General features: G+C 39.2%; 1 protein-coding gene and 1 long non-coding RNA gene across 10 annotated transcripts in view; one reads left to right on the top strand and one right to left on the bottom strand.

Moving 5' to 3' along the window:
* Positions 1–14,489, top strand: part of PCSK5 (proprotein convertase subtilisin/kexin type 5) — a 465,151-nt gene that overhangs the window by 282,219 nt on the left and 168,443 nt on the right. For all 9 annotated transcript variants that reach the window (XM_082401326.1, XM_082401328.1, XM_082401327.1 and 6 more), the window contains one exon: positions 7,011–7,147. In XM_082401326.1, coding sequence (XP_082257452.1) covers positions 7,011–7,147 — 137 coding nt within the window. The remainder of the gene's footprint in view (positions 1–7,010; positions 7,148–14,489) is intronic.
* The window catches only part of LOC309633131, a 99,449-nt gene that overhangs the window by 25,933 nt on the left and 59,027 nt on the right, over positions 1–14,489 (bottom strand). The gene's annotated exons all lie outside the window — the stretch shown is intronic.

Below are 14,489 nucleotides of genomic sequence, written 5' to 3' on the forward strand. Positions count from 1 at the left end.
TGTCTTCAACATTGCTTACGCCCTCACCATGACAATTCCTAGGGAACTGCTTTTCAGCGAGGTCGTTGAAGACGTTGTCAGTGTGGGCCGTCTGGAGCCCCTCAGTGCTTCCCTGTCCTGGCTGCTGGGCACTGGCTGGAACTCCTGTGGAGAACAGCTGTTCCAGGAAGCACGGTTTACCCGAGCATCTGCAGGTGCTGAGCCCTGGAAGGCACTCAGCAGCGTTCACAGCTAGTCCAGCTCGAGCTGCGTGCCCCATTAGCCCAGCAGGCAACCCCCCCCCCCGCCCCCGTGGCAGACCAGGTTGATGGTTTAGTGGGTGGGAGCCCCGAGTAAACAGAGGCATCCTGGAATGCACAGTTAGTGCCTTCTCTTCCCTTTGTTTTCTCCTGTCTTTCCACCCTTCCGCTCCTCCTTCTGGCCTGTCCACCCTGCCTGACAAAAAACCAAACTGAATAATCGGCACAAATGCTTTCCTTCTAGGGAGACTGTGGGGATCTGGCATGGGTAGGGGGAATCAGGTGGGCTTGGGTCCCTTTAAAACAGATACAAGAGCAACTTGAGATGTAAGCCTTTATATGACCACGTGTTCAAATTCTGCCTGCCTACATATTTTCCAACAAAAAAGCTTATCCCATCAGATTCTTCCTTCAACTGCATTTGTTAGAATAATGAAAACCTGGCTTTTTTTTCTTCCCCTAAATACACCCCCTTTCCCCAACTCATTGAGTTTTAGATTTAGTTTAGCTGTATTGGCTCTCTGTTCCAAATTTTGGCCTCTGCCTGAAAGCTGAAACTTTGCCTCCCTTTCTAAATTTGATTACAGATGAGTATCTCTGCTTCTAATTACGGTCTTAAGTAGAAAGAAGGTACACTTTCTCGTCTGCACAACCTATAGAGTTCTATAATTAACTGTGTTTAACTGGTGTTTCTATTTGAATATTTTTGTCCCTGCCCAAATGTTCAATGACAGACTACTGACATTTTGTGAAGTGTCCTGCTGTATAAATGTATGTGTGACTTGCAGAATTACACTTTTGCTGTGGAAGTTTTACATTCCAGTAAGGCCTCACCATAAGAATAACCCTCTTCCTTTATTCAAAAGAAGGTACAGCCTTTGGAGCTTAGAGCTGGGATTGTCTTGATTTCACCCTTTTTTTTTTTTTTTTTTTTAAACAAAGCAATCCCTCCACAACATTCTTTTTTTTAAATTAATTAATTAATTAATTTTTGGCTGTTTTGGGTCTTCGTTTCTGTGCCAGGGCTTTCTCCAGTTGCGGCAATTGGTGGCCACTCTTCATCGCGGTGCGCGGGCCTCTCACTATCGCGGTCTCTCTTGTTGCGGAGCACGGGCTCCAGACGCGCAGGCTCAGTAATTGTGGCTCACGGGCCTAGTTGCTCCGTGGCATGTGGGATCTTCCCAGACCAGGGCTCGAACCCGTGTCCCCTGCATTGGCAGGCAGATTCTCAACCACTGCGCCACCAGGGAAGCCCGATTTCACCCATTTTTACGTTCGACTTTGGAAAAGTGATTCTTTCATTTAGAAAACAGACGTAGTAGTATCTGCCTCACAGGGTTGTTACAAGTAGTGAATAACATAACATAACAGCAAGCTCCTAGTAAGCACTTATAAGCGCTAACCCTTCTTTATGCAGTGCTTTTCAAAGCACCTGGTGAATGACTGTCACACACAGATGGCCAGGTCTCTCCCAGAGAGGCTGATTCTAAAGGTCTGGGTGAGGCCCATGAATTTGCATTTCTAATAAGCTCCCAGGTGATGCCGAAGCTGCCCATCCACAGACCAGACTTTTAAATAGCACCGATTTAAAAGATCACCCAGCTTTTTCAAACACATTCTTCTTATTTTCATGTCATCAAAAAACTTGCGAGCAGTATGCTGCTGGGTGCTGTGAAAGTCATTTACAAAGTCATTTACATTTTATAATATAAAACAGATATTTAGATAAAAGCCATCTACTATTTAAGAATATATCTTCAGGGCTTCCCTGGTGGCGCAGTGGTTGAGAATCTGCCTGCCAGTGCAGGGGACACGGGTTCGAGCCCTGGTCTGGGAAGATCCCACATGCCGCGGAGCAACTAGGCCCGTGAGCCACAATTACTGAGCCTGCGCGTCTGGAGCCTGCGCTCCGCAACAAGAGAGACCGCGATAGTGAGAGGCCCGCGCACCGCGATGAAGAGTGGCCCCCGCTTGCCACAACTAGAGAAAGCCCTCGCACAGAAACGAAGACCCAACACAGCCATAAATAAATAAATAAATAAATAAATAAATAAATAAATAAATAAATAAATAAATAAATAAATAAATAAATAAATAAATAAATAAATAAATAAATAAATAAGAATTAAATCTTTAAAAAAAAAAAAAAGAATATATCTTCAAGACGATTAAGTACTTACATCATGTACCCACAAGAAGGAATGCATTTCAGCCATAAATAAATAAATAAATAAATAAATAAATAAATAAATAAATAAATAAATAAATAAATAAATAAATAAAAAAGAATTAAATCTTTAAAAAAAAAAAAAAGAATATATCTTCAAGACGATTAAGTACTTACATCATGTACCCACAAGAAGGAATGCATTTCGGGGTTGGTAAGTTAGTAATAATGTGCACGTTGAAAGTTTTTTAGAAAACTCACCTTTTTAGGTATTCCAAACCTCTAGAACCAGTACCTTTCTCTCAACCTTTCTTAAAGAAGCAATTTAGATTAGAAGTGAGAGAAAAACTTAATAGTGTGTTTTAAATACCGTTTGAGAAGCAAATTATTTAAAACTTACAAAAGCCAAACATCTAAAGAAAATCAGAAGCTGAGTTACAACTAAGCCAAATGAGTGCTTTAAGCATTCTATCAACTTTATGTTAAATTGTGATGAAGCACTAAAAATATTAAAAATCAAAAAAGAGAACAAAAAGAGAAAAGAAAACTTCCAAAATATTGGTTTAATGTCTAATTCTGTAGTGAACACAAATACTGTCTAGGTAGTCGTGGATGTTTCTGAAATTAAGATCCATTTACAATTTGAGAAATAATTATATGATAACACATAGCTGTCAGTACTTACAAAATGTCTTGTTATTTAGTTGCCGTAACATCAGAGAAGCATGTTGTAGCCTTGACACATTGTCTAGACTCTTTAAGTGAAAGGGGGAAAGAAAGCTTACAGTAATTATATGAGTTATTTCCTGAGTTAATTCCTCAAAAGGACGTACTACATTTAATGACAGTCCTTCCTACCAGGCTTCATCCAAAGTAATTTATTTGAAAACCGCTCACAGGGATAAGGCTGTGGGCACCGTTTTAATAACTGGATACATGATTTGTGCCACTGCATGCATATATCATTTCATTGAGCACATGATTATGAAGTCAAGTTGACAGAACAGGGTTTCACTGCAATAGGAGATGTGGACACGGGCATGGAGTTAATCTACTCCAGCTTTCAGCACACTGGCCCTGCTTTATTGACATTTGATCCACACTAATAATGTTGGCATGTGTCTCTTTTCTTCACTGTTGGCACAGCACAGACGTTCAGACAGGGCACTGGACTTTTTAGTTGATAAACAAAGACCACACAATTAGAATCTCTTTAGCGGTGTCCAGTGGTTTGACACTTGGTTTGAGCAAGTATGTTCTTTGCAACACAAATCTCGTCTACTAACCTACATTACCTTTTGTTATATGCAGGTGATGCAGGGTTTTTAAATAGCACAATACGAAAAATAGCAAATAGTTTTAAGTACTGAATCAGAGTAAAAATAAAGGGTGGGGATTAGAAAAGTCAATGCCCAGCTAGTTGAAACAACAATAACAATCAGTGTCTATTTCTCTCCCCGTCAACTCTTTTAGCAAAATGCAGTGATCGTGTTTGGCTGCATTTTAATTCCCCTCCTCAACTTTTATGTCCACATGAAACTAATGAGCATTCCAGCTCTGCATAAAGTGAAGAGACGGGGCTGGGGGAACCACTCAGCCAGATAGACAAAGCCTGTTTACATTCGGGCTTTGAAACACTTATTTGAATGGTGATTATGGATAGTTCTTCTGGGCACCTAGTTTATATTTAATTTTCATTCCAAATGTGATTTTAAAATGATTGATAGCAATGGAATGATTTTCAAAGGTGGAGAGGAAAGGGTGGAAGGGAAGAAACATAGGGTCTGCTAATCCAGCACTCAAATAACTGACCCATGAGTAATTAAAAGTTGGCTGAGGTTGTGGAAACAAGACCGCCCCTCATGTGATGGCAGCCTCAAGTCTCCTTTGTAGTTTTTGGACATGAGGCCGTGAGCCAAATGTTCTGTCTAAACTGTTTGGGAATTGCTTTTAAGTTCAACACTCTTAGAAAGGTATTACGTGACAAGTTGTTGCTTCAGTGCCCTCAAATGGCACAATAGCCTCAACGAATCAGAACTGAAATTAGAACTGTTGGGCTAAGAAGTGGTTCTAGACCAATTTTCTGCCTCCATCCATTTCTATGTCACAATATTCACTTCAGTAACATCTCTCTGGCAGGAAGTGCCATTTGAAAAGTTTCCTCCTTCCTCTACCTCTGTGTCTCGTTTTCACCCAACACACACTTTCTGGGTTTTACATGAAGGACCCAGTAGGTAAGTCAATTGTGTTTATAATGACCCAACAATTTCTTCCTGGCCAAGTCCAGTTTCAAGCCACAAACTTGTGAAACAAGCCCTACTGTGGTAGTGCGTGGATTGTAAGATCTCCTGGATGATTGTACCATCCATAATCTATGGAAGATCATTTTCAGTGGGAAGACATTCATGTACGGAGCCACTGTTTCCATCCCCGTTATCACGAGGGAAAGCTGCCAGATCCAATATGGTCCTCGTTGAAATGCCGCACCCTTCGGTTCAGAAGTAACCTGTTACAGATAGTATACAGATATTCTAAAAAAAGAAAAAGGCCTTCCCATCCATATAAGGTTTGAAAATCACTGCCTCCCATTAACCCCATTATGGAGATTAACAAAACATATTTGAATATTCCAAAGATCTGCAGTGTTCTCCAGTAAAGAGATCTGTTCAACTTTAACTCAGCCTTTTCTCAATATTCTGACCATGGGACACCTTGAGAATGTTGCTAAATACTTTCTATTTTTCTTCTTTCAAGAGCTCAGGAGCATGCAACAGGTGATTTTCCTGTTTATTGCTTTTCTCCAGGGAAAGCTGCCGAGTGTCAGCCATTTACCCAACACAGTCCCTAGTTACGCCACCTAACCCTTCAGCTTTAGAATCCAGCTGGCATTTTAGAGGGAGCCTCAAACACATTGATAGAACGCTTTAAAAAATCAGAATTGTAATATATTAAGTTATAATGAGATTAAACTGGTTATTTTTGTTTTTAGAAGGGTGCATTTTCTCCTAATGGGAAGATCCACATGGAAGTTCAAATGATAACCACCAGTTTCCTTGGTGAACATGAAAGTAAAGCAAGGAGAGGTGATTGTATGTCTTAAATAGCTATCAACATCCACTTGTCATGACCTTTGTATTTGTCTGCACTGAAGGACAGATATGTCCCAGTAACTGGACATGGTTGCTCCTAAGACAATGCTAGAGATGCTTTTCCCTCTCTGTTTGCCCCAACAAAAATAATAGATGTATATAATTTTTTTTAAAGTACTTAAAAATTTTTTTTTCTCTTGCCCCATCTTTCATTTTCTACTTTCTGGGTCCCATCTCTATAGAAATCTTTTGGATATTTCTTCAGATAGTCAAATCTACATCACATGCCTATGTAAATAATATGCTTGTTTCTTCATATGCTAGCCTTATACATATCTATTTTATACATATCTATTATACATATCTATTGACATCTCTTGATTCTTGATGAGGATTCTTTTTATTTTCCTTTATATTTTGTATCCCTCAGGATTACTTCACAGAAAACAGAAGTAATTCCAGTGATTTCAAGCAGGAAGAGATTTCATATAGGGAATTAGGAACTTAGAAAATTATTAGAAGGGCTGGAAGGGCAGAATTTAGGCTGCAGTTCCAGGCATGACTCCCTGAACTGGATAAGATTAATGGGCATGGTTTTTCATTGAGGAGTAATTTACATACAATTCACTTTTTAATGTGAATAATAAGTTTTGACAAATATATATAGTTGCATAACCATCCATTATTTTCAAGGTATAAAACAGTTCCTTCATTCCCAAAACTTCCACCATGCCCCTGCCTCCTACCTCCTAGCCCCTGGCAGCCACTAATCTGTTTCTGTTTAAGTAGTATTTTCTAGAATGTCATATAAATTGAATCAGATAGTGCATGATCTTTTGTGTCTGACTTTTTCCACTTAGCTTAATACCGTCGAAATTCATTCATGCTGTTGCAGTTATTAGCAGTTCAACAGTTTCTATTACTAGATAGTATTTCGTTCTGTGAATATACCATAATTTGTTTACCCATTCACCAGTTGATGGACATCTGAATTGCTAACAGTTTTTGATGATTATGAATAAAGCTGCCGTGAGCCTTCATGTGGAGTTCTTTGTGTGGACGTATGTCTTCACTTCTCTTGGGTAAATATCTGGTGGGGGAGGGGCGGGTATTGTTTAGTCATATGGTAAGAATTGTCAAACTATTGTTCAGAGCAGCTGCACCATTTTGCATTTCCATCAGCAGTGTAAGAGAGCTTCAGTTGCTCCACATCTTCAACTCTTGGTACTACCAGGCTTGTGAGTAGAGTCTTAGCCTAGGTTCCCTGATACCCACATCATTATCCCTCCCAGGTTTTTTACTGTACAGCCAGCCCCATGCCTGTTTCCCTCTGGTAGAACGATGATATACATATATTTGGATCTACTAATCGGTGATGCCCAGGATGAAGACAACCTCCAGTGTTGAGCGGAACATGCTGATAGATACAGAGAGATCATCAATCATGGTCTTGACTTGACACTCACTAGATTTTTAAATAACATACAAAAACAATGTTTTATGGTTCTCTCTCAGGCTTTTTGATCATTCCATGGAAGGATTTAAAAATTGGGAGTTCATGACCATTCATTGCTGGGGAGAACGAGCTGCTGGTGACTGGATCCTGGAAGTTTATGATACCCCCTCTCAGCTGAGGAACTTCAAGACTCCAGGTGAGAACCCCCTTTCTATAATTTGATTTATTGTACAGAAAAATGATGGAGTATATTCTGGCCAAGGAATGTGTTTCACATTCATATATCAATTTTATCCTTTATCATATGATCCTGTGCTTTGAGTTGTCTTCCTGTACTCCAATTCTCAAGATCACCATTAGAAAAAGTAGTCATTTAAGGATACGAATTCAAGAATAAGTATTTAGATATAAGTACAAGATGAAACATGACAGCTATTGATTGATATTTCAGAATATATGGTCCATATCTCTAACCAGCTTCCCTTACTTTGTCAATAAACAAGCCAGCCTTTTCCACCTACAATGGGTTAAACTGCATGGTCATAAGAGGAGACAAGTTCCCTTGACTATCTTTTTTCTGAGTTTACTTTAAATTTAATTTTCAGTGCAGACGAGACATTGAGCCTGGCCTATGCCAGCTAAACTGGTTACCACTAAAGAGAATGCATGCCTAGGAATTCTGCCCTTTGTGAGCCCAAGAGCTAAGTAAAGAGAAAACTTTCCTGATACGTAAAACATGGAAATGAATGATGTTAACAGAGTTCTTTTCAGGTGATCTGACTCTGTTGCCGCACATGGTCTATTTCCCTCTTCTTGCTAATGTATGAACCTTGTTTGTAACATAAAATAAGGACAAGTACAAATGCAGCATGAGATGGGAGATTGAACAGTATTTTTGCAGCAGCCTGTGTTGCCTATGATGGAGCCCTAAGTAGTACTTGGCTCAGTAACAAGTGATCTGTTTGATGACTACCCCAGCCTCCCACCCAGCTGTGGACCCATCTTCCATCGTCTAATAAATTTATGCTTCTCAATGTTCTGTCCAGTCCATCTGCAGAAGAACCAGGCTTGAGGGCAGCTTTAGGACTGACATCCAATTCTAAATCCTCTCCTCGTCACAGAATAATTTAACCCAACATTCTGTAATTAATTGTAAGGGTATGATTCATTCAGATACTGTGGGTTGCATCGGGCAAAAGAAGCAAACAGCAGAACGCAGGCGTGAACCGTACATTTGCCACTCTTTTGCCCAGCAGTCAGGGAAAGTTACTCATTCTGAGAGATCCATTTTCTGCACACAGTTTAGCCATCTCTTTTCCCTCATTCCGTGATGTGGTTCATCTGTGTTGCCACAGTGGTCCCATACTCAGGGAAATCAAAACCAGCATGGTGGCAAGGTCACAATGAATCAGGATAAAAGTTTTGTGAAAGAGTATCTGGGTCCAGCTCACTTCCAGCATGCACCATGGATATAATGGTTGCCAAGGTTTTATTCAGAAATCAGATATTTGTCAACAAGGCAGAGCTGATAGAAAACATTCAAATAAACTAGACCCTGGTTTCTAGACAACTTTCTTTTTTTTAAAATTTTATTTATTTATTTATTTATTTATTTATTTATTTATTTATTTATTTATTTATTTTTGGCTGTGTTGGGTCTTCGTTTCTGTGCGAGGGCTTTCTCTAGTTGCGGCAAGTGGGGGCCACTCTTCATCACGGTGCGCGGGCCTTTCACTATCGCGGCCTCTCTTGTTGCGGAGCACAGGCTCCAGACACGCAGGCTCAGTAATTGTGGCTCACGGGCCTAGTTGCTCCGCGGCATGTGGGATCTTCCTAGACCAGGGCTCGAACCCCTGTCCCCTGCATTGGCAGGCAGATTCTCAACCACTGCGCCACCAGGGAAGCCCTCTAGACAACTTTCACTTGTTCCTAATCTAGTTAGTTCCCAGGACCTTCCTCTCTCCTTCCCTCTTCTTTTCAGGCCAGGCTTACTGCTCATGCTGTGGAGATGTGCTGTGTCATGGCGCTCAGGGGCAATGGCAGGCATGGTGACTGGAGTGGGCTGCCCTGACCAAAGGGCAGCTCCCAGGAGATCCATCAGCACGTGTCACTATAGGGCTCTTACATCTCAAGAGATCCCAGAGAAATAAACACTGTCCAAACGTGGCAGTTGTGTACCAACAGGGGTGCAGCCTAGGGTACAGACATAAGGGGTGCATTATCTATTGAGAATTTAAGACAGTTATAAAAGTGACTCTTTATTATCACCATTCTAAAGAATGTCAGTGATAAAATGCTCCTCCCCACAAGCATAGACTGCCCCTAGGGGCATACTAATGGTAGACCTGGGGTTGGTGTGCAAGCATGAGAAGCTAACATAAATCTCTCTGCCCTCAAGGAGTTCGGAGTCTATCCAGAGTTTACCGTGATTATCTGTGTTAAAAGCTCTCTGCAGTATTCCAGATCATGTAGAGTTGTCTATTTCATATCATTGGCTTCTCCTTATACTGTTTAAATGTGTGTGTTTAACCCCAGTCACCTCCAGTCATCTTAGAGATGTTATTTTGTGTCAGAAGAGAGATACCCTAATGCTATACAGCCTGGGGTCAGGAGGCTTTAATAGAAACACATGGTCTCCAGGTATCCTTTCTTCAACCAACCTTTCAGTTCGGAATTAAACACAACTTTGAAAAGGGACTTTTACTTTTCTCTGTGTGTTTGTGTGTTTCTATCATTGTTCCTATGGTGTACAGTCCTCTAATTAATGAGGGGTTTCTTTAGTAAGCTACTCGAAATTCAGTTGGAGACATAGAATCTTCTAGCCCAATTAAATGGTAGAATCATTCCCAAGTATGGAGGTTCCTGGCTCTAAACTGAGTTTGTATTTGTATATTATTTCTTCCCATTTGCTTATTATTAAAACACATACTAAGGATTTTTGGAGGGGTTTTTGTTGTTGTTTTTGTTTCATTGCATATTAAATCTATCTTGGGTTTTCTATCTTGGGCAGATTGCATTTAAGTGTTAGCAAGTAGAATGGATTTTTTCTCATTCTACATTTACACTGCTATTTTTCACAAGATGTTGCAGTATCTACTGCAAAGTCTGCTATAGAATTTAGCAAATGGAAAAGTGACAGGGGAGGGAAAAATTGACGGCCCAAATATGGCAGCATTTGATGTGAATTGTGGCAGAGATCCTAAGGAAATAAAATTACATAATAAGTGAAAAATAAAGAGATAAACTGCCCAGCGGGCTTATGATGTACTTCAGAAATGGCACCAAGGGAAATAATCAGTTATGAGTCAGCACTCTTTAAACATTTACAAGGGTAAACTTTTAGATAAAATCATCTTAAGTTAAATGGACCAGGTTTTAGAGCAGCTGACATAGTGTCCTTGTATTAAGTGTTCCATTTGTGCACTTGAGAGATGCCATAAGGAAAATAGGTTCTCTTTTGCATTGCTACCTAAAGGCAGTCAGATTGGTCATTAATTTCAGGTAGTCATTCATTTCTTGACACTACTTAATGTCTACCACTTGAAATTCTGAGACTGAACAACACCCTAATTATGAATAGCATAGTCATTAACAAGTGAGTCCAAAGAAAACCTGGCAGAGGGCAAACCAAATATAAACCAGTGTGCTGGCCCAATGCAGATGTCAGAAAACAATGAATGTGGCCCAGAATATGTTCATTTTTAAACTTCAAGTTCCTAAACTCCTAGAAATGACAAGGAAGGCAGAATTATATAATAGTTTAAGAATGCAAGATTTGGATACATAATTTTTTTTAATTGAAGGATAATTGAAATATCAGTTTCAGGTGTACAACTGTATGATTTGATATTTGTATGTATTGTGAAATGATCACCACAGTAAGTCTAGTTAACGTCCATCACCTCACAGTCACAAAATTTTTTTTCTTGTGATGAGAATTTTTAAGATACACTGTTTTAACAACTTTGAAATATACAGTACACTACTATTAACTATACTCACCATGCTATACATTACATCCCCAGGACTTATATGTTTTTTAACTGGAACTTTGTATCTTTTGACCCCCTTCACCTATTTCACCCGCCCCTACCTACCCCCTGCCTTTGGCAACCACCAATCTGTTCTGTGTATCTATGATTTCTGTCTTTTACTTTTTGTATTTTATTTTTTTAAGACTTCACATGTAAGTGAGATCATACAGTATTTGTCTTTTTCTGTCTGACTTACTTCACTTAGGAAGGTCCATCCATGTTTTCACACAAGGCAAGATTCCCCCTTTTTATGGCCCAGTAATATTGTGTGTGTGTGTGTGTGTGTGTGTGTGTGTGTGTACACATATATATACACATATATTTTCTTTACCCATTCATCCATCAGTCGACATTTGGGTTGCTTCCTTGTTTTGGCTATTGTAAATAATGCTGCAGTGAACATGTGGGTACATGTAACTTTAAGAGTTAGTGTTTTTCTTTTGTTTTTTAGATAGATACCCAGAAGTGGAATTGCTGGATCATATGGTAGTTCTATTTTTAATTTTTTGAGGAAACTCCATAATGTTTTCCAGAGAGGCTGTACCAATTTACATTCCCACCAACAGTGCACAAGGGTTCCCTTTTCTCCACATCCTCACCAATATTTGTCTTTTTGATAATAGTCATTCTAACAGGTGTAAGGTAATAGCTCATTGTGGTTTTGATTTGCATTTCCCTGATGATTAGTGATGTTGAGTGCCTTTTCATGTTGGCCATCTGTATGTATTCTTTTGAAAAATGTTTATTTAGATCCTCTGCCCATGTTTTAATCAGATTATTTTTCTGCTATTGAGTTGTATGAGATCTTTACATATTTTGGATATTAACCCCTTACCAGATATATGATTTGCAAATAGTTTCCATAGGTTACCTTTTCATTTAGTTGATGGTTTCCTTTGCTGTGCAGAAGCTCTATAGTTTGATGTAGTCCCACTTATTTATTTTTGCATTTGTTCCCTTTGCTTTTGTTGTCAAATACAAAAAATCATTCCCAAGATCAGTGTCAAGGAGTTTACCACCTAGGTTTTCTTCTAGAAGTTTTATGGTTTCAGGTCTTACATCCAAATCTTTAAGCCATTACGAGTTAGTTTTTGTGCATAGTGTTAGATAGTGGTCCAGTTTTTCTAACACCATTTATTGAAGACTGCCTTTTCCCCATTGTATATTCTTGGCTCGTTTGTCATAAATCAATTGACCCTATATGTGTGGGTTTATTTCTGGGTTTGCTATTCTGTTTCATTCATTTATGTGTCTGTTTTTATGTCAATACCATACTGTTTTGATTATTATAGATTTGTAGTATAGTTTGAAATCACGGAGCGTGATACCTCCAGCTTTGTTCTTCTTCCTCAAGATTGCTTTGGCTATTTGGGATGTTTTGTGGGTCCATAAAAATTTTAGATTTGTTTGTTCTATTTCTGTGAAAAATGCCTTTGGGATTTTCCTAGGGATTACATTGAATCTGTAGATTGCTTTGGGTAGTATGGACATCTTTACAATATTCTTCTAATTTATGAGCATGGAATATCTTTCCATTTATTTGTGTCTTCAGTTTATTTCATCAATTTCTTATAGTTTTCAGTGTGCAGATCTCTCACTTTCTTGGTTAAATTTATTCCTAGATATTTTATTCTTTTGATGCATTTGTAAATAGGATTGCTTTCTTAATTTCTCTGATAGTTCATCATTAGTGTAAAGAAGTGCAACAGATTTTTGTATACTGATTTTGTATCTTGAAACTTTTCTGAATTTGTTGCTTAGTTCTAAGTTTTTTGGTGGAGTCTATATATAATATCATGTCATCTCACAAATAGTAACAGTTATACCTCTTCCTTTCTAACTTGGATGCCTTTTATTTCTTTTTCCTGCCTACATTCTTGTTCCTGATTTATTATGATGTATGTTCCCTCTATAACCACTTTGTTGAGAGTCTTTTTCATAAATGGACGTTGGATTTTGTCAATGCTTTTTTGCATGTATTGAGATAATTATATGTTTTATCCTTCATTTTGTTACTATGTCTAATCACATTGATTTACAGATGTTGAAACATCCTTTCATCCCTGGAATAAATCCCATTTGATCATGATGTATGATCCTTTTAATGTATTGTTGTATTCAGTTTGCTAATATTTTGTCGAGGATTTTTGCATCTATGTTTATCAGGGATTTTCTTTTCTTGTGTCATCCTTGTCTGGTTTTGATATCAGGGTAATACTGGCCTCATAAAATGAGTTTGAAAGTATTCCTTCCTATTCTATTTTTTGGAAGAGCTTGAGAAGGATTGGTATTAATTCTTCTTTAACTGTTTGGTAGAATTCACCAGTAAAGGTGTCTAATCCTGGACATTACTTTGTTGGGAAGTTTTTGATTATTGATCCTTACAGTAATTGGTCTGTTCAAATCTTCAGTTTCTTCATGATTCAGTCTTGGTAGAGTGTATGTTTCTAGGAATTTATCCATTTCTTATAGGTCCTCTAATTTGTTGGGTATAATTGCTGATAGTAGTCTTTATGATCCTTTGTAATTCTCTGGTATCAGTTAAAATGTCTCCTCTTTCATTTCTGATTTTGAGTCTTCTCTCTCTTCTTCTTGGTGAGGCTACCTAAAGGTTTGTCAATTTTGTTCAGAGTCCTAGGGGACCCGTGAGCCTAAGCCACACTGGCCACCAGAGCTAGCAACCTAGAGGTGTCCCCTAGGTGCCAGCTGAGAGTACAAGCTCCTTTCTTGTTGGTACCAGCAAGCTGGAGCAGGCCAAGGGAGAACACACAGATGGCTCCAGTGAGCCTCCATCTTTGGACAGTATTCAGTAGGCCCTTTTCCATATGTTAAATTAGATGCCTGACCCTCAGCCAGTGCTTTAAGATAAGCAAATAAGCCTTTTTCATGGAAAGTCTGGGTGCTTTTCAGTCGCCTGTCTCTGCACAGCACCCTGGAGTGAGAGTCCATGCAGGTGAGCTCTTTAAGAACTGCTCAGTTCACTACGGTCTTGTGGGTCTTGTGGACCCAAGCCCCTTTGGGTTTCAAAGCTACATGGTTTGGGGGCTCATCTCTCAAGTGCAGGTCTTAAAAGTTGTGGTACCCAGTGTGGGGCTCAAACCTTTCACTCCTAGGGGAGAAGCTGGAGGTTTTTGAGTCCCCTCTAGATTGTGGGTTGTAGCACTGGGGGATGGGGTTCATGGTAAGATGCATCTAAGCCTCTCCTACCCATTTTGATCTGGGGTTTTCTTGTTTGCCTGATGCATAGGAGCCACGCAGTTAGTCTGGGGGTTTTTTTCCAGAGGAAATTGTTCCATATGTGGCTATAGATTCAGCGAGTTTATGAGAAGCAGTGAATTCAGGATCTTCCTATATTACCATCTTAAATCAGAACCCCCAAATAGATTTTGATATCAGTCTGTCCTTTTACTGCCCTTGGGAAAGTTACCAACCTCTGTGCCTCAGTTTCCTCATCTATATATTGGGAATACAAGTACCTATTTCCCAGTTGTTGAGACCACTGAA

This window comes from Balaenoptera borealis (assembly GCF_965194805.1).
Source record: "Balaenoptera borealis genome assembly, chromosome: 8".
Classification (NCBI taxonomy): domain Eukaryota; kingdom Metazoa; phylum Chordata; class Mammalia; order Artiodactyla; family Balaenopteridae; genus Balaenoptera; species Balaenoptera borealis.